The 21,623-nt window shown below is 37.7% G+C and overlaps 1 protein-coding gene across 4 annotated transcripts in view; it reads left to right on the plus strand.

The window, feature by feature from the left end:
- Positions 1-21,623, plus strand: part of F2KP (fructose-2,6-bisphosphatase) — a 420,497-nt gene that overhangs the window by 358,754 nt on the left and 40,120 nt on the right. For all 4 annotated transcript variants that reach the window (XM_089378232.1, XM_089378231.1, XM_089378235.1 and 1 more), the window contains one exon: positions 209-271. In XM_089378232.1, coding sequence (XP_089234358.1) covers positions 209-271 — 63 coding nt within the window. The remainder of the gene's footprint in view (positions 1-208; positions 272-21,623) is intronic.

The following is a 21,623-nucleotide window of genomic DNA, read 5'->3' on the forward strand; positions in this document are numbered from 1 at the left end:
TAGAATATATGCTGAAACTCCTCAAGGATTTGCTAAGGTGATCAGTGAATCATCTTTGTATGATTAGGTTTTAGTCATGGAACTGATCTTCATTTTGTGTTATATACATTCTTGTCTCGAGTCTCACTGTATGCATGTTTATGGTGGTAAAGCTGACTAAGTTGTAGCAAGTCAAAAACAAATTTCTGTATATGTTGATGTTTTGTAGATATGGACAAGCACTTTGCAAAGAACAATATTGACAGCGCGCCATATCGGTGGATTCCCAAAGGTCAGTACTAGATAATGTTGCTATATCTGCACATTATTGGCACAGAATGGCCATTGATTAATTGAGAATTATTTTGTTTGTAGCATCTTTCATTGCATATACTTTCCTTTTTTCGGTGCAAATTTATGAATATGTAGTTACATTGTATGCAGCCTTTGGATGGCTTTTAGTATATCAAATGTCATAATATAATTATCTTCGTTATTATTAGTTATTTATAATATATTGTGCTAAATTGTCATGTATTAGAGAAATTTATCATGATGGTTGATTTGAATGTGATAATTAATTGTAAGCGACCTATATTAAAATTGGAGATTGATTCCATAAGGTATATCATTCAATTTTTAACCTGGTTGAAGCATGTGAATATATGGGGTATTTTCTTTGGTATCAGAGTCCATTATTTCAACATTCCCTTTGTGGTTGAATTATTACAGGATGAACACTATAGTTTAACACAGGGTACAGAAGTGAAGGGCACCCTGCAGATTTTTGTGGGACTGTTGAAAATATTTGAAAGGACTTTTGCTACATTCGTGATGGTATTATGATCTAAAGATATTTTCTTGGGTTGGGTAACACAACACGTTCAAGGAAGTATGCTTGTGAACATGTTTACTGGGTGAAATCTAAATAATCTAAATTTTATTAGATTATTGCCTGCAATCACGTTCGACAAAGGATTGTGTGGGGAAAAATGTATTCACATGGGAATGTAATGCTCTACATAGGTCCTTGTGCATATCCATCTCTAATAAAAGGCATTTCATTGTGATAATAGTACAAAATCACTATCACTAGAAATTTGTACATTTTTTAATGCCAAGGGGTATATCACATATAATGAGGCACATTTATATATTTGGAAGTTCGTTTGTAGTTACAAGGTATCAAGTGGATCCCTTCATTAATACAGATTACAGAACAATAAAAGATCCTAATACCAAAAAATTATTAATTAATATATATATATATATATATATATATATATATATATATATATAGCCCTTTCTCAACCAACATCTGTCTGAGGTGTATAAAATATCTTATTGTGAAGAGTCGCATTTTCATAACAAGTTGTATTTGTTATATAGAGAATTGTTTTGGGCCTATTCTCTCTCCCTAAATGCACTCAAAACTCGTCATCTGGGTGAATTGTTGTTTTTTGGCAGTGTTGTGAAATTTTTTATTCTCTACACTTTGTTTGAATATTTCTAAGTTGTTATGGCTTTCCTCACATCCTTCTCTACTGTTTTGGTCCATTCTTCCCTCACACCTGCTTCATATTTAGGTCCTGTTGACCACTACGTGTCAACGACCCATAGTAGTACACCCCCTTTTTTTCACAAAAGGGATAGTGCCTGATTGATGTGTTCGTGCCATCGAACTATCATCATCAGCTTGATCATCATCTTATAATGTAAACCCAGTCTGCATGTGTATAATGTAAATAATCTCAGTGGATCCGTGTTGTGTATGTAATCACCTAGGTAAACCTACTTTTCTGGTGACGATTTACATTCCAGGAGGTTTTTTGTCTCGCTGATCCATTCTCGAATGGTCGGCAGAGTTTTCATTCAACCTTACCCCAAAGCCGGAATGGATTTGGTCACTGGGATCTTAGGGGAGTCCTAGTGTTCTAGATCGAGTCTGTGTAAAAGTGATTTGGGAATAATCCTAACTATTTGGTTAGGTTATTTTATTACAAATTGCTTTGTCTGTTGGATTATATTTGTGTCGCAGAATTGGGTAGTCTGTGAGGGTCTTTTGCAAATGGGTTTTCTCCCTTGAGATGTAAAAAATGTAAAAATCATGATGTAAAGTGTCTTGAGGGTTAGAAAAATAATTTATCCCCTCATATGTTAATTAATTAAATTTTCTGGCCAAAATAAATAAAAATCCTAAGTCAGAAATTTAATTAATTATAGGTCTTAGGTAAATTTAAATTTTCCAAAGGAAAAATTCGTGGGTCTTTTAAAATTAAATTTTAAGAGGCCTAGGGACTAAGGTAAATTGATTATTTTGCTAAATTTTAAGCGCTTGGTCCCTGGGGTTAAGTCAAAGTCAAAATTTTGAGGAAATTAATTCAAAATTTTAATTTTTGAATTAATCAAAATAACATTTAATTGAAAATTTCGAATTTTCTCAATAATTTATAATTTTTTCAGACGAGATTAAAAGAAATTTTAATCTTCATCAACGGTTGAGATTGCTTTGACGAGGATCACTGGAACTAGCTGTTGGAGGATTTATCTTTAAATAGGAGGTTATTTGTTAGTCAGTTCATCCGATCTCTGGATCGTGTACTAAGCTATCAAGCTCTCTTGTATACTTTTTTGAATTAATACAAAAGCCTTTGGGGTTTCAACGTGCTGTAGTGTTCCACTTCATGAATTTATGGTAACATTGTTTTAATTTTTGCTTAATATTATGTGAAAACTATTAATCAATAGCTCTCTTAAAATAATGTAACAGTCCAAAAATAAATATCTAATTAACTTTTCTAATTAACATTAAATTTAAATCAGAGTGGCACTTACCTAGCCAAATAAACATGTAATTAATAAACTAAATTCAACTATGAATAGTGCTTACCTGTGGTAGAAGTAGGCTTACCGCAACAAGGTTTTGGGGACAACTCTCCACCCAACCGTAGGCTCAATTGTGCAAGGATTTGCTACAACTGGCCACCCCCGACCCTCAATCAACGTACTACTGCCAGTGACTCCTATGTATTAGAACACCATTCTCGCAAGAGAATGAAAAATAGAATCTCGGAAAGATGGAATGCCTCCCATCTTCCTCACCATCTAATAGAGCGAACGTTGGATGGGAACCACATGCACACACTCCATGTGTCTACATGCGACTTTGATTTTTAACAAAAGTAAGCTTTAGGAACATTCACCCATTCATACATGACACATGCAGTGATGCAATGGTTCAATAGATCAAAACTTCCACCATTTTGCATAATGTAGCAGTAAATTTCAGACCTAGATAGTGAAAATCCACATTCATGTGATATGATAAATGCAAGAATAAACATGAAAAATAAATCACTTACATGTACAATGAGTGTATCCAATCATCAGATCATGACAAAAATGAAGCTCCAAGACCAAGAGAATAATATCCAAACATCAAAATTCATCCATGAAACCAAACTCGTCCTCCAAAAGGGAATGTGAAATTCTCCAAGTAGCTACTAAACCCAAACAAGTGATGATGAGAGAAATGAATCACCTCTCATCAATTTATATGATCTCTAAAGAGTTCGATTTGCCTAATTAGGCCTAATTGAGCCCCAAATAATAAAATAATGTGCAATAACAACATTACTTGGTGACAAACCCACCAAGATAGCTCAATAACATAAAAATAAGCCTCTCAAGAGGGAAAAATAATCAATATAATGAGTCATTGGGCCATTGAGAAGGCCTAATGAAGTCCAAAGTGTGCCATGGTGAGAAAATGGACTCCAAACATAGTGGACAAGGGGTTGGCCCCTTGTTTCCCAAGTAAGTCACATGTGGTGCTCCCAAGTGGGTGTGGGGGCACAAGGACATCCTCATGGGTCTCCAAGTGGATTGATAATGCTTGTAAACCATCTGTAAGGGCTAGGATGATGACATAAGCCCTCCCTTTGTCTCCTGCAATGAGACACATCCTCATCTAGACCCTGGAACATCTACCAAGTGTATGGTGCAAGTGTGGAGCCAGTTGGGCATGGTGAACTAGGTGCATCATCCTCATCCAAAAGGTGGAACACGAGCAATCACTGAGTGGTGTTGGGGATCCATGAAGTACTTTCTGCTATGGTGGAGGCCCATGGCTCTCAACGCTCACCTTACAAGTGCCAATGTGGCCCTATGGAGGGCTTGGACCCCGTATAGGGAAACGAAGCCCCAAATGGAGACCCACCTACAATCCTACATAAGATCCAATGCGTCCCCTTTCAGAGTTTTTTTGAAAAAATTTCAGGGTTTTTTTTTGTTGAAAAATTTGGGTTTTCCATCAGGCAATCTGATCAGGGTTTCCATCAGGCAATCTGGAGCAGGAGGGATTTAATATTTTGATTAAGTTTCTGGATTACGGGTCTGTTACCTCCGGTTTAAGTTTCTCTGTTGCCCAAGATCGATTTTCTTTAGCCTGCTCCATCAAAATGCAACTTCATTTCACTGCCGTATTCCATTATGCCCCTCGCTGCCGTTGTGGCTATCTGCGTCCCTCTCATTCTGCTCACGTTGCTCTTTCTCTCACAGAGATCTCCCTCCTAACTTCCAGCTCCATTCTCCACTCTCTCGCTGCTTCACGCTGCCCACCTGCGTTTTTTGTCCCATCGCTCCATCCTTCTCCTGCGATCGCCTTTCCAAAACCGCACTTTGCCACCCCTCATCTCCTCGTTGTTACGCTCCTTCCTCCATCTGCGTTAGATCCTCTTCGCCGTCAGAACTTGACGCAAACCTGCACACCGACCTGCACAGACATCACTGCTATCTCTTCCCCATCCGGCCTGCCAAACTGTCCACGTTTTCACTGTCCGGTCTACCCATCTTCTTGCCATGAATTTTTGCAACGCTTCAACGCTGCCCGTCCACCCTCACGAATATGCTGCTGCCTGCGACTTGCCCATACGTGCATTCCTGTGTGAGCTCACCCGTCCTTGTCCCCCATCACATTTATGCTCCTGGTCGTCACCTGCATGCAATAAATAAAAAGCTTTTTCTATGCATGGGCAGGTTTTTAGTGTAAGACATCTGATTTTATGTTTATTTTGTAATTATATACTTTAAATTAGAATTTTTTTGGGTTCTTAGGTTAGCGTAGGTTTTTCTATTTTTTATTTATTTACTTTGATTTCATTTAGATAGACTTCAAATTTTCATTTTTCTTATTATGATGTATATACGTTAGTTCTTTTAGTTAGATTTTAATTTTTTGATTTTGCTAGTTAGATTAGACTTTGATTTTATTAAGTTAGATCTTAAGTTTTAGATTTAGATTTTATTTTATATAGTTTAGAATAGATTTTAGTTCTCCTGTTCTGATTTTTAATTTTAGAATTTAAAAAATAAAAAAGTTAAAAATGGTTGGTCTTTAGCTTATTTTTAATTTAGATTTAAGTTTAGATTAGATTTTAGTTTTGTTTTATTTTTAGACTTAAAATTTTATAAAAAAAATAAAAAAATATGTAAAAATTAAAATTTTTTGAAAAGCTTAACCTAAAAAATTTAAAATTCATTTTTTGGTGTCTTTTGTGGTATTTATGTTCCACTTCTCTATAGTTAAATGCACTTAAATATTTATTTAAAGTTAGCTATATGAAAGTGGTAATTGGTTAGCATTTAAATTTTATGGTTGTTTAAGGCATTCAATCTTTAGGAATTTAATTGCTGGATCGTTATTGAAGCTTTGTGCATTTATTGAACATCTTGCATCGCTTGGGATATTTGATGATAAATGATTGTTTTACAAAGTTCATATTTCTGCAACATTTAATAAATAATCATTTAATCATTAACTCCATAAGGCACTGGTACATCATTTTTTTAATCAATCGGGTGCTAAATTGCCTTGTTGTGTCTCCCAATCCAACTGGTCCACAGTTGGTCTTCCGTTATCCCATAGGGTCTACCCCCCTTAGCCTCCGGAGACAGCTTAAACGGACAGATCGGGAATCAAGGTGACAACCCCCGGTCTGAGCGTTGTTGTGACAACCTGTGCGACAACATTTTTTGGCACCGCTACTGGGGGCATTTTATTCTCGGCGTTTCAACGACATTAATCTTTTCATTTCTCATCATTTCATTATCATTCTCATCTGTTCATTTTAGCTGGCAACAATGACATTTTTTGGCACCGTTGCCGGGAAAAGTTTTTCTGTCGCTGGCATTTCAACGACATTCATTCTCCTCATATCATCTTTATCATTTGAGCCGGCAATGACAACATTTTTTGGTGCCGTTGTCGGGGACATTTTATTCTCTGCGTTTCAATGACATTTTGACATTCATCATTCTTTTATCTTTCTCATCTCTCATTTGAGCTAGCAAAGTCAACATTTTTTGGCATCATTTGGATCTTTTCATCGCCTTATCTTTCGTCATATCGTTTAATCATCAGTTCGTTTCTTGTTTGGGTGGCGGCTCCATTTCTTTTCATTTATTTTTCCCAGACAAGAAGCCTCCCTCATATCTACTTGTTGGTTGTTTTTTGGATCCTAGAGTTAGATTCATTGTTCAAGTGGCGACTCCACTTCTTTCATCTCTTGATTTTCTTGAGAAGAGATCTCTTTCTATCATCCATTTGGTCCCTCGTTATTCATCATGGATTATTCGTTTAAACCATGTCATTTTACTGATGTTCTCCATGATATTCTAGAAGTGGCCATTTCTAAATTACCTTTGTTCTCGGGTGGTGATTTAGTTGTTGTTAGAAGGCATTTATGGAATTTTTATCGTATAATGTTCATATATTGTAGATCTCCTCAGTACGATCATGAAGATGTCAAAATGCGTCTATTTGTCCTTTCTTTAGAGGGTAATGCTTTGAATTGGTTTAATAATTGTCCTGAAGACTCTTTCACTTCTTTACAAGACATTTTCAATGCTTTTAAAGATAGATATGGTTATCTAGATAGCTCGCCTTGTGCCGCTAAAATTGTGCAACAGAATGAAAGTAATCTTATAAAAGGTCTAGCTGTCGAGGAAAGATTTCAAGACAATTCTTCATATCAGAATGTGCCATCCATCTGTACCATTGCAGATCAAATCCATGATAGTGGAAAAGCAGGGGAAAATTGTAAAAATAGTGTTGACAATGAAAAGGAAGATCAGAAGCAAATTATACAAGAACTAATGCGGCTGGTAAAAAATATGGAGATCAATCAAACTAATTACGCCAATGATGTGAGAAATTTATGCACCCACCTGGAAGAACATAATAAGGAGATGGAGATCATGAAAATTAAACACTATGATCACATAACCGACATGCAAAATCAACATGCTAAGGAAATTGAGGCCATGATAACTAACCATGACACAAAAATTAGTTTTATGCAAAGCAAGTTATCAGGGTTAGAGGAAAATATGACGACCATGAAAACTAATCATGATAGGGAAATTAATTCTATGCAAAACAAGTTATTAACTATGGATGAAGAAATGACTATCATGGCATTCGATCATAATAATCAGTTGGCTACCATGCAAGCAAATCATAAGAAAGAGATAAACTCTATGCAGCACTGCTTGATGACCATAAAGGAAAAGAACGATAAAGTAATAAAAGATATGGAAGAAGACCATGCCAGGGAAATCATTGCTATGAAAGTTGAACACTCTAGTCAGATAGATGCCATTAAAATACAGGTTCAGAAAATTCAACAGCAGTCAGAAGATGAAAAAAACCAGGAAACGTCAATAGATCAAAAGCCTCCTTATCTGCTGCAACAAGCTCCATCTTATTATGACGTCCTTTGTTCCATTGAAAAGTGGCTAATTGAAGGTGACCTGGATAAAAGGGAAATTAATAATCAGGTTGATGCTCACACGGTTAATCCACCAGTCATAGAAGATCAAGTTATAACTCATGGCACTTGTGAGATTGATCCATCATCCTTGACAGGACAGATGCAGAATAAAGAAAGACATGTCACACATATCTTACATACTTCATCTGAGAGGTTTGAAGCAGAAAGTTCCACGTCATCAGTGATATAGCCTGCCACAAAGAAAAAACGCAAAAGAAAGAGAACGAGAAGAAGATTTGATGCATCAGATGGCTGCGAGTAGCTTGATTTTTGGACAGAAAAAAGTCCTACCATATGCAGAATTGGACATGGCACATCTGAGAAGCAGCCGACAGATTTGCCTGAAAGCAGGCAAATGCTCAGTATACACCCTATTGAACACATCTGATGCCATGGGGCATCCTCTGTATTTCTAACCCTACTCTTTGTTTTTTCAACATTTTCATTCCTGTTTTAGGATTAGATTTACTTTTCATGTTACTAGATATTTTATAAATGAAGAGCTTATATCTTTCATGTACCTAATGTTATATGATGAGTTTTGGATGGATGCTACTTATGTTTTATCGTGTGTTGCGCTGATGCAGATTCTGGATTCTCACATTCCTACAATGTAGCAACGTGTCCCCAAGTAGAGCTAGATGTTGACCACTACGTGTCAACTACCCATAGCAGTACACTCCCTTTTTTCGCAAAAGTGTAGCGCTTGATCGTCGTATCCGTGCCATTCGACTTTCATCATTAGCCCGATCATGTTATGTTGTAAACCTAGTCTATATGTGTAAATTGTAAATAATCTTAGCAGATCCGTGTCATGTATGTATTTGCCTAGGTAAACCTAATCTTCTAGTGATGATCTGCGTTCCGGAAGGTTTTTTGTCTCACCGACCCATGGTCGGCAGAGTTTTTCCTTCAGCCTAACCCCAAAGTCGGAATGGATTTTGTCATTAGAATCTTAGGGGAATCCTAGTGTGCTTCCAATCTATGTAAAAGTAATTTGGAAATAATCCTAACTATTTGGTTAGGTTATTACAAATTTCTTGATCTGCTAGATTATATTTGTGTCGTAGAACTGGGTGGTCTAGGAGGGTCTATGTCAAATGGGTTTTCCCCCTTGAGATGTAAATTTGTAAAATTCATGATGTAAAGTGTCTTTAGGGTTAGAAAATGTTTTATCCCCTCATAAGTCTTAGGTCCTTTTTTTCCAAAGGCTAAGTTCGAGGATCCAAAAATAAAAAATAAAAATAACAAAAAATAAAAATAATAAAAAATAAAAATAATAAAAAATAAAAATAATAAAAAGTAAAAGTAATAAAAAGTAATAAAATAAAAAAATAAAATAAATAAAAAATAAAATAAATTAAAATTTAAAAATAAATTAAAAAATAAATAAATAATTTGAAAAATAAAATAAAATAATAAAATAATAATAAGTCAAAGTTTTGAGGAAATAAATGCAAAATTTTAATCTTTAATATATTAAAATGCATTTAAAATTTCGACGGATTAGATTAAAAGAGATTTTGATCCTCATCGACAGTCGAAATCACTTTGACATGGATGATTCGAATTATCCGTTGGGAAACTTTCCTTTAAATAGGGTGTTAGGGGTCATTTGAGATGATTCGATCTGAGAGTCGTGTGCTAAAGAAAGCTCTCTTGTAGTCATTTTTTGTGCAATAAAGAAAGACTTTGGGGTTGAAAATCTTGCTGGTGTTACTCTTTTGGAAATGTTGTAAGATGTTTTATTTTTTTGCATAAATTTAGTTTCAGCCATTGATGATAGCTTGATGAAGATTGATTTAGGCACAGGTATCTTGTCTGATCTCTGGGGTTTGAATGATAGTTTATTTTCTGAAATATAATGGCAGGTATCTTCATTTGATCTGAATTTCACTGTTGTTTTCTTCCTCTATGTTAATGGTTGATTCAAGTTGTGCAGGATATCCTTAATTTTGAGTTTACCAGGCGTTAGGGGAAGTTCTCGGCTGAACCAGCCAACTGTCGGATTGCGTTTTCTGAAAGAGCCCAACCAATTTTGATCCCAGGCTTATTATTTGAATTTTTCTTGTCGATGCATGAAGGGTTTTTTGAAGCACCTCACATTAAGTTTAAAATTTTGAAACTATTTCTGTGGCATAATAGCAAATCTAGCTATTTAGAGCCTTTAATTTGTAATCACTGTAATTATTTAGCTAGTTTTTGTTAGGGTTTTAGGTTTCTTCCTTGCACATTTTATTTTTGGGTGTTCGGTTTTTGCAGGTTGCAGGTACAGATTTTGAAAATTTTTCAGGGTTTTCCATCAGGCAATTTGATTAGGGTTTCCATTAGGCAATCTAGAGCAGGAGGGATTTAAAATTTTGATTAAGTTTCTGGATTACGGGTCTGTTACCTCCGGTTTAAGTTTCTCTATTGCCTAAGATCGATTTTATTTACCCTGCTCCGTCAAATCGCAGCTGCATTTCACTGCGCTATTGCATTACGCCCCTCGCTGCCGTTGCGGCTATTTGCATCCCTCTCATTCTGCTCACGTTGCTCTTTCTCTCACGGAGATCTCCCTCCTAACTTCCAGCTCCACGCTCCACTCTCCCGCTGCTTCACGCTGCCCACCTGCATTTTCTGTCCCATCGCTCCATCCTTCTCTTGCCATCGCCTATCCAAAACCGCACTTTGCCACCCCTCATCTCCTCATTGTTACGCTCCTTCCTCCATCTGCGTTGGACCCTCTTCGCCGTCGGAACTTGACGCAAACCTGCACACCGACCTGCGTAGACATCACCGCTATCTCTTCCCCATCCGACCCGCCAAACTGTCCACGTTTTCGCTGCCCCGTCTACCCATCTTCTTGCCACGAATTCCTGCAACGCTTCAACGTTGCCCGTCCACCCTCATGCATATGCTGCTGCTTGCGACTTGCCCATACGTGCATTCCCATGTGAGCTCACCTGTCCTTGTCCCCCATCGCATTTCTGCTCTTGGTCGTCACCTGCACATAATAAATAAAAAGCTTTTTCTATGCATGGGCAGGTTTTTAGTGTAAGACATCTAATTTTATGTTTATTTTGTAAGTATATGCTTGAAATTAGATTTTTTTTGGGTTCTTAGGTTAGCGTAGGTATTTCTATTTTTTATTTATTTACTTTGATTTCATTTAGATAGACTTCAAATTTTCATTTTTCTTATTATGACGTATATACGTTAGTTCTTTTAGTTAGATTTTAATTTTTTGATTTTGCTAATTAGATTGGACTTTGATTTTATTAAGTTAGATCTTAAGTTTTAGATTTAGATTGTATTTTATATAGTTTAGAATAGATTTTAGCTTTATTTAGATTTTAGTTCTTCTGTTCTGATTTTTAATTTTAGAATTTAAAAAATAAAAAAAAGTTAAAAAGGGTTAGTCTTTAGGTTATTTTTAATTTAGATTTAAGTTTAGATTAGATTTTAGTTTTGTTTTATTTTTAGACTTAAAATTTTATAAAAAAAAATAAAAAAATATGTAAAAATTAAAAAAAATTGAAAAGCTTAACCTAAAAAATTTAAAATTCATTTTTTGGTGTCTTTTGTGGTATCTATGTTCCACTTCTCTATAGTTAAATGCACTTAAATATTTATTTAAAGTTAGCTATATGAAAGTGGTAATTGGTTAGCATTTAAATTGTATGGTTGTTTAAAGCATTCAATCTTTAGAAATTTAATTGCTGGATCATTATTAAAGCATTGTGCATTTATTGAACATCTTGCATCGCTTGGGATATTTGATGATAAATGATTGTTTTACAAAGTTCATATTTCTGCAACATTTAATAAATAATCATTTAATTATTAACTCCATAAGGCACCAGTACATCATTTTTTTAACCAATCGAGTGCTAAATTGCCTTGTTGTGTCTTCCAACCCAACTTGTCCACAGTTGGTCTTCCTTTATCCCATAGGGTCTACCCCCCTTAGCCTTGGGAGACGGCTTAAACAAAGAGATCGGGGATTAGGGTGACAGGCCCCGGTCTGAGCGTTGTCGTGACAATCTGTGCGACAACACCTCCAATACAACAAATCATTAGGATAATGAAGTAAAAGAGCTTACAAATCATGGAATCAATGGGGCACTTCATGGTGGCATGCCCTTCCATAGTGGGATTTGGCATGTACAAGTGTCTCCAAGCTCAATAAGAGGGTTAACCAAGGACCTTATTAGGTGGTTTCAACCTTTAAAGGTGGTGACATGTCCGTGGTACATCCATCAGGTGGCAGGTGGTATGTGATATAGTGATGGAATGAAGTGGGAATTAGGGGAAGGATCCAAGTCAAATGTCACAAGGGTAGCTATAATGAGGGAGGCCCACACTTCGGTATATGAGTATAGGAGGGAGCAAATCGTGGTACATGAGTTACCCTGGCCTTTGTTTTTCTACCCTTCTTCATATGCCTTTTTTCTTTTTGATTGATTTTTCTTCAAAACTGCTCGGGGCTCTAGGGGATGAGAGCATGATGTGTAGGATATAGCAGTAGGTACCCCCTTTTAAGGTGGGGCATTTCATTGCCCACCAGGGGTTGGGACAATCATGGGTTCCTTAATGTGGAGGGGGCTCATTTAGATCCCATAGGAACGAGGATGATCTCCATAAATAAGGGGTAGGGCTCATGTTTGGCTTTTGCCCACGTGCTAAATTTGTATGTCTTGGCCATCTTTTGCATTTTGTGGTACATTTCCTGTTGAGAGTGGCTAAATTATGCTTTTTCTTTTCTTTTTAGTTGCATCAACCTCCGGGGCATCGTTCTAAGCCCGACCCAAGGTGTGGACAAGGGGAAGGGGAGGCTAACCCTATGTGGACCTAGTGGACACATGTGGACCCGGATGGGAAAAATGATGAATGGGGTTAGAATGAGTGGAAGGGAGTGATGTATATGGTGTCAGGAAGCGGGACCACGCAACCAAAATTAGGATTTCCCATGTAGTGCCAACCCTGAATCTAATGGCCAGTAAAGGAGATCCCACGGGACTACAATACAAGCGTAACCACCAAATCGAGAGGAGACAAGAGTACAGGCCTAGCCCACTCTTTCCGCCGAATAGCTCCACCAATCCATGCCCAAAAGTGTCCATGATATGTAAGGAAAATTACTCAACGATACCAATAAAAATCCATACCTTCAAGGTCGAGAGGCCCACATCGCTGGCTCAGGTGGCGGAGACAATGGCATATCGAGCTATCTAGTGGTTGCAAGGGGTTGCTGGCTACTGACTGAGGTCTAGGAAAAAAAATTCTCCTATGCATACTACCCATAGGTAGTGGGTAACATCTGGCTCCAACTAGGACATGAGCTCTTGGAAAGGTGTGCAAAGCTACTCGAATGAGAGGTCATGAGAACACCAACAATCTCTTGGTATTGTAGACCTGTTACCTGCACATATCAAAGACCAAGCACATGGGGAAACATGTTTTTGTGGTGTCTTATGATCACCCATGCTTAGTATTAGGCCATAAAAATCAACAAGAAAGTAAAATCATTTTCCATGCAAATTTAATCTAAATGCAGCTAATCTATCATGATAATATCATATGATGTTAGTTCTAATGAGAAAATCAACATGCAATGCATCCTACCCTAACATGCATATAATACAATGTCAAGTGTCAAGGAAAGGGGTGATACGACTCAACTTGACTGATTGTGACCAAAGTTCATCATTAAGTTTGGCAATGTAGTAATAATCTTCCCTGACCTTTCCGTGAATCTTGACAGGCACAGGATTTTTATCTACCAAGACCACATCCCCAACCTTATATTCTCTTTTAGGCTTCCACTTCCTGTTTGCTTTGTGATTTGGTCGTTTAAGAATACAAACTTCTTGTGAAGGGAGTATGGGAGAAGGTTTCTCAACCTCAGGCATCTTATAATATGGAATTGGCCCTGGCTTGACCACATGAGTAGGGTAGGCAGGCTCTCTATAAAGAATGAAAGGGGTCCCATCAGATTGTGGAATGGTGACATATGATAAGTCCATTTGAAGTTGACCACCAACAGTGGCTCCCCATTTCCTTGATAACAACATCCCCCAAACATCGGGGATATCTATGACCACAACATCCATAAGTAATGATATATTGAGATTCATAGCCAAAGAAACCTTAAGATCTTTTATGAGGCCCTCTACTTCAACAGGTTGGGAGTTGAAACCACACACTTTTATACTTTGAGTGATGTTAAGATTCAATTTCTTCATGACCTTTAGTGGCATGATATTCGCGGAAGCCCCTGAATCTAACATGCAATTATGTAACAAAAGGTCATTAATAGCCAAGGTGAGTAGGAATGGCTCATGTCCTGGGTTTAGATCAGGAAGATGGATATTTTGCAATGCTATGGGTAATTCCTCCTCTTCAAACCCCAGGGACTTCTTAACTTGCCATTGCTACCGAGGAAGCTTCACAATCTCCTTTAATGGAACTTGTATGATCATCTTCCCTATAGTAGTCTCTAAATTGATATCAAGCTCAACCTCTTTACCCTTATCCCTTTTGGTGGGCTCTTTCTTTTGAGGATCCTTTTTGGGATTAACTTTCTTCGAAAGATCCTTCTTAGGGGGATCTTTAAGGAGAGGTTCTTTGTGAGGGACCTGCTTAGGAATTGAGTCATTCTTGTTGGTTTCCTTGGAGGTTGTGGGGTTTTCATTGTTATTCTTTCGTGAATATTGGACCCCTTTGAATCTTCCACTATCATTGGCGTTGAGGATTGGCTCCCTTTTCTCCTCCTTAATAATTACCTCACTAATGGGAGGATGGGTATATGAACCTCCAAGCAAAATGTTAAAGGCTTTAGATTCCACAATATTAGCTTGCTCATTGACTTCTTCATCTTCACTCTCATCCTCATCACTTTATTCATCCTCAGAGGATGAATCTTGTTCCATAGCGTTTGTTGGAGCCAAAGTGTTGGGGATTTGAGTTGAGCTTGGCTTATCCTCCTCATTTTTCTTCCTAGGGAAAGGTTTCCCTTTGGGGATATAACTTGATTTTTGGGCCCTTTCCAAGGTGGTGAGCTTGTTCATGTAGAGCCTATCTCATGAGTTCATCTCCTCATTGAGATTATCAACTTTCTTAAGAAGCACTAAAAGGGTTTCTTCGTTTTGATCTTTGGATTTTCCCTTCTTGACTTCAACCTTAGCCTTAGGGTGTTCATCTACATCCATCTTGGAAATTCGTAGGTTTTGTTCAACTTCCATGACCATCTCTTTAGCCTCAACCAAGGTCTTAGGTTTCTTATCCCTTAATGCATACGTCAGATGACCACCCACAACTTTGATAAATTTGTCAAGTATACTAGCATCAGTGGGTTTCAAATGGTCAGGGATGTCCCTAACTACCCTATCAAATTTTTGGATGAATTCTTTGATGTCTTCCCTTCCCCTACTTATTTGGTAAAATTTCTCAATGTTGAAAGTTCCTTGTGCATCACATGACCATCTTCTCATGAACATATCCTCAAATTGGTCAGAGTTGTCAATGCATCCTGGGGGAAGACTAAGGTACCATTCCCTTGCTTTCCCTTCAAGAGACAAAGCAAAAAGCATCATGATCCTATCTTCGTCAAATACTAACCTAGGAGAAATGTTCCAATATAATTCTTCGACATGGTCACGGACACTTATGGTAGCATCACCCTTGAACTTGGGCAGCCAATTATTATACTTCTTAAGTAAAGACTTGGGGTCATTACTCAAGTTCAGAGGGGCAAATACACTAACCAAACGCCTTGCACTTCGATTCATTTTGGGTTGGTCTTGGTTTAGGTCAGTGTTAGAATTTGTTGCCATTTTGGGGGTAGGATCTCTGACCTTTTCAAACTCAGGGAGAAGGGCAGTTCTAACAGGTGATGGAGTTCGTTCTCCCCTTCTTGCAGCGACCCTAGTTAAAGGAGGAATGTATCACCTTCAAGCAAACTAGGGGAATGGACAATGAATGGAGTTGCCAGAGGAATAGTTGAAAAGTCATCTATGAATCAATTCCTCAATAATTCACTAGGGAGGTAGACCTGCTTCCTCCCCAACAACGATGCCAAAATGTTACCACTCAAACTAGTAGGGGTCCTAGCAGGGGGGTCCTACAGGGAAACTACTAGGTTAATGGGAAACAATGAAGTGATAGCCCACTGTCACCTCAGCTAAGTCTCTTTGCTCTTTACGAACTTTCACTAATGGGATGAGTCCCGGTATGAGAGGAATCACAAGAATGGATGGATCAATAATAGGATATGGGGTGATTCCCAAAGTCTATTCATAAGAGAGACTGAATTGAATAACTTGCTTGAGAAGCAAGGTGATAGGCTCAAGTATCCTCTTAGCCCTTCCTAGAGAGCCTATCACCTTGCTTCTCAAGCAAGCTATTCAATTGAGTCTCTCTTATGAATAGGCTTTGGGAATCACCCCATATCCTATCATTGATCCATCCATTCTTGTGATTACTCTCATACTGGAACTCCTCCCATCGGTAAAAGTCTGTAAAGAGCAGGGAGTCGTAGCTGAGGTGACAGAGGGCTATTACTCCATTGTTGCCCCTTAACCTAGTAGTTTCTATATAGGACCCTTGCTAATTTGAGCGGTAACAAGCCTCTCTGACACAAATCAAGACTAGAACACCTGTCTGATGCTACAAAAAACTAACACTTTTCTCTAAGGTTGACTTCCCAATTAAGCTGCTTGAATAGTTGTCTCTAAGGCTGATTTCAATCTTTCAACAAGCCTCTAATACTATGTTGAATTTTCTACAATAATGCAAAGTAGAAACTGATCTTGATAATTACTTTTCATTGATTTCCAATTCAATTACCTTATATCACATATATCATTAAGCAATTACACACAAAAAATCTCAACAGTAATATAATGAAAACAATAGGATCAAAAATAGATAGCCAAGCACAATAGATACAACAAAATTACCCTGGGAAAACCCAAGCTCGGGAAAAACCTAGCAACTCTTCTAAGGAGAAATTGTTGTTCATTAATATTTACAAATCCAAGAATTATTGAAATCATTGCCACAAATTGAAGCCCAAGATACTAGTCAAACCTAGTCAAATACCAGCTTAGTCAACGCTAGTCAAACTTCCAAATATTAGAGAATTTAATGATGATGAACTTTGGTCAACAGTTTGAAATTCGGCTTGATGTTAGTTTGGTCTTGTGGTCAAAGGTCTGTGGTCAACTGTGGTTGACTGCAGCCCAAATTTTTGGTCAAAGTCTCCTTTCTCCTGCAGTCAAATTTAGTCAAACTTGGTCAAATGGAAACCTCTTTATTTCGATCAACCTTCAGATTTCTTCCTTTTTGACTTCGCACATGTGGATCAGAAAAATAGAAGAATGTGTCTTGGTCGAATTGGTCCAAATGTGGAGATCATCTTGTGGTTTTTATATTAGTCAAATGGGTGACTTTTTGACCAAAAGTCACACCCCTTCATGGTGGGGCTGACTTGATGATTTGGAGCCTACATGATTCAAAAAATTACAATTTTAATACAATTTTTCATAATTTTAAATGGCCAATTTAGTAGCTCTATTTGGCATGCGGGAATACTTCTCATTGCTATACAAAAATCAACATAAATGGGGTCAAAAAGTGGTGGAGTAGTTAATTTTGTTGAGAAATGTAACTAGTTTATGTCTTCATAATTGTACTTGAACCATGATGTAATGTATTTGTCAAAAAGAAAGAAAAAGGAAAACTATTATAAAAGAAAATTTTATTTTATGAGCATGGGTTTCATGCTCTATTTATTTTTTTTGTAGGTGAAGCCTCCATTGAAGGCTTCTAGGCCTGTGTCTTAAGTCAAAGTCATAATGTATTAGACCCTTCTTGGGCTCCTTATGTCAAGAAAAGAAAGTTATTTTTTATGTGTCTTACAATCCTCCACTAAGTCGGTTTCCTCACCCCTTCACGTCAGCCTCAAGTCCTTCATGTCATCCTAATAGAAGAGCTTCCAACAACTATAAATAACAATGAATTTGACCCATTTGAGACACCACCATGACAAGTTCGATCTGCCATTTGAATAGAAGAAGAAAGGAATGTGAAGGCTTAGAAAAAAGAGTAAACCCAAGCGAAGAAGGAAGAGAAGTCTGTCAAGCTAAAGAGAACCGAAATCTTGATGTTTTCTGTCACACATGCAAACTTGAAGCTAGTTGCAGGGGCCGAGGATGTAAGGTCGAATTGCAGAAGTTGCAGGAAAGAAGAAACGAGATTCTAGATGACTTCAAATGACTTATGTTGAGGGCTGACTTGGTGGATGGAGGGAGTCTATGTTTTTGGTTAAAAGGTCAAGGTTGTCTCATTTGATTTGATTCTAAAGAAGAGAAGAAGAATTTATGGGTTTTCCCCTAGAAGAGGGGTTTTGCCCTGGCTGAGTGCCTACATCTTGTGTTCATCTTGTATGGTTGTGATCTTCATGTCTTTTTGGCATTTATTTGATGTTAAGAGCACTACTATAATAAATAAAAGACAAATATAATATCACAGGTACATGTCAAGTAAGAGAAATCAAGAATAAATGCTACCCTAATGGATTTCTCAACAAATTGTTGGTGTTGTCCCATTGTTTCTGTGTATAAATGTCCAGCAGAAAACTAAAGACAAGAAGAAAAACTACACCAATTAATATTAAATATAACGTATAGTCACTTAGAAACAATGTAGCAGTGAAACATGACCCGCATAAGAACCGCGAGTCTGCACAGGTCTTATATTGGTCAGGTCACCTGCATAGAACCCGCGGATAAGACCCGGACCTGGCGGGTTGAGCATAAAACCCGGCTACCTGTATACAACCCGCGGATAGCCTATTAGACCCTCATCGGACCTGTCGAGCCTCAAAAGGCACAAATTCTACTTTTTTGGAAATGAGGTGGAGGGAAAGGGAAATTGGAGGGAAAAAAATGCTTTATAAGCACCTCTCTCCCTTCCATTTCTCATTCACTTGTCATTTGAGTGTTTGGCTAATTTTATGAGTGTTGAGCAGTGAAGCTAAAGGAGGCTGAAGGAGCTCTTGGAGGAGGCTAAAGGAGGCTTCATCGGATCAGACTCAGCTTCAAGTAGGCTTCATGAACCTTGTTTGAATGTTTTCCATGCATTCAATTTTGTGTTTTTTTTTTTTTTTTGTTATGTTTGCAAATTTTTTACAATTTTTTTTTTTTTTGGGGCTGCCTATGGCTGAGTTTCTCAGCCACACAGCCTCCTTAGCCTGCAAGCCCTGTGGCTGAGTTTCTTAGCCACACAGCCTCCTCAGCCTGCAAGCCTTGTGGGTGAGTTTTTCAGCCACACAATAGTCCTGTGTGGCTGAGAAACTCAACCACAGGGCGAAAAAAATTTGCAAATTGAAAAAAAATCGAAACCAAAAAAAATTATAAACCAAAAAAATTATTTTGTTTGCTTCTAGATTTTGTCACCATGCCACCAAAGGGTTCTAGACAGTCTCGTGATCCGGAATGGGCACATGGTCAACAAATCATTGTCGATAATGACCACGTTATCAAGTGCAATTATTGCAATACCACAATGCATGCAGGCATAAACAAGCTAAACTTCCACCTAGCCAAAATTCCTGGGAATGGTGCGGGATGTTGTCAAAGTTGCCTTAATGAAGTCACTACTGAGATGACAGCTTCTTTGGAATCCATTAAAGAAGAAAGTTCTAAGAGGGCAAGAAGGAAGGATGAGATTGTTGGGATAGGTAGATCTTCATCTTAGAGTGAAACACTGTTTCAAAGTCCAGGTATTAGTAATTCCTCTTCAAGTGTTGTGGCAAACAGGAGTATAACCTCTTCTTTTTTCAGTCCTCATACAACTCTAGGATCTCAACCAGCTCGAAAAGTTTTAATGAAAAGAAGAGGAAGGAGGCAGATATGGCAGTGAAGAGGTTTTGTGCCATAACAATCTTTAATTCAACTATGCAAAGTATTATTTTTATCAGGCCATGGTGGATGCCATTGCAAGTGTTGGCCCTGGATACAAAGCCCCATCTTTTAATGCACTTAGGGGTAAAGAGCTAGATGAGGAGCTTGAGTTTGTCAAGGAACAATTGGAATGCGTTAAAAGCTCATGGAAATTTATAGGTTTTACAATTATGTGTGATGGGTGGATAGAGGGGTAGAACAATAATAAATTTTGTTGTAGCTTGCCCTAAAGGAACCATGTTCATAAAATCCATTGATGCATCTGCAAATGTAAAAGATGCACATTTGATTTTTTCATTGTTGGCTGATGTGGTGGAGGAAGTTGGGGTTGCAAATGTTGTCCAAGTAATCACAGACAATGCAGCAAATTATGTGGCAATTGGAAGGTTGCTTTGTGCCAAATATCCCACCATTTTTTGTACTCCATGCATTGCCGATTGCATAGACTTGATGCTAGAGGACATTGGAAAGTTGGAGTGGGTGCAAGATGTGCAAGAATGCAAGCAAATTACCAAGTATATTTATAATCATGCTTGGGTGTTGAACCTTATGAGGGAATTCACACCGGGTGAGCTTAGTCGCCCAACTGTCACATGGTTTGCTACAAACTGTCTTTCCCTCCAAATCCTTTTGTATGAGTACCAAGCTTATTCTATAATGAGGGGTCTAGCATTCAAAGAGATCCTGAGATGATGAGAGGTGTGATGATATGCATTGAGAAGATGTTCCCGGATCATGATTATCAGGACAAAATCGGCATACAACAAGATATGTACAATGAAGCATCTGGCATGTTTGGATTCAGCTCAAGCCAATGTCTCAAGGACAAGAAAATGCCTTGTAAGTGCAAATTGTCAGAACTTAGCTTGTAGTTTTGCTAGTTCTCTTTTATATGTTTGGCATTGCAAACTAATGATTTTTGTTGTTATTTTTTTATAGCTCATTGGTGGATAGATTGTGGCACTGAGGCACCACAATTACAAGAATTCGCCATCAGAGTTCTGAGTCAACCCTGCAATGCTTCTTCTTGTGAGCGCAATTGGTCAGTGTTTGAGCACATCCACAACAAAAAGAGAAACAGGTTGGAGCATGAGAGGTTGGAGAAGTTGGTTTTCATCTACTACAACCTTTGAATGCTCACAAAACAAGTGCAACCAAAGGATACAGATCCAATTTTATTGGATACTATTGATTTAGAGTCTGATTGGGTTGTGGAGGAGGAGTCCCTTGATTTGAGTTGGCTTGATGAAGAGACTGAGGATCTCTCTACTTTTCCATCTCAAATGGAGACTCCAAATACACCTACCTCACAGTTGCTTCAACCTTCCGATGTTACCACTAGCTCCACGAGGGCTTATTGTAGGCGTGGTCGTCCATGAGTGATGAGACTTAAGATTGTTATGAGACAATCATTTATCATTTATGACATATGTACTTGAATTTTGAACTTGTTGACATTTTTTATTTTAATTATGAAATCATGAGCCCTTTTGTTATTCAGTGTCTAAATGTTTTGCTTACAAAAATCAAAAATGTTATGTTGTACTTTTATAGATATGAGATGATGTTATGAATTATTGCATATATTGTGGTTTTTATAACTTATAAGGATTGGAATTGTCATTAGTTTCTTTTTTGTGCTTAAAATTTACCATATTTTAAGTTTTTTTTTTGTATTTTGACGAGTCTTATACGCGTCTTATAAGGGTCGTTCCCGAGTCTTATACGAGTCAATGCCGTGACGAGTCTTATACGAGTACGAGTCATATAAGGGTCGTTCCCGAGTCTTATACGAGTCAATGCCGTGACGAGTCTTATACGAGTACGAGTCATGCAACATTGATCTAAACTTTTCCGTTTTTGA

The sequence above is a fragment of the Pinus tabuliformis genome, chromosome J (genome assembly GCF_031772625.1).
Source record: "Pinus tabuliformis cultivar Carrire ecotype Pingquan chromosome J, CPIR1, whole genome shotgun sequence".
Lineage (NCBI taxonomy): Eukaryota > Viridiplantae > Streptophyta > Pinopsida > Pinales > Pinaceae > Pinus > Pinus tabuliformis.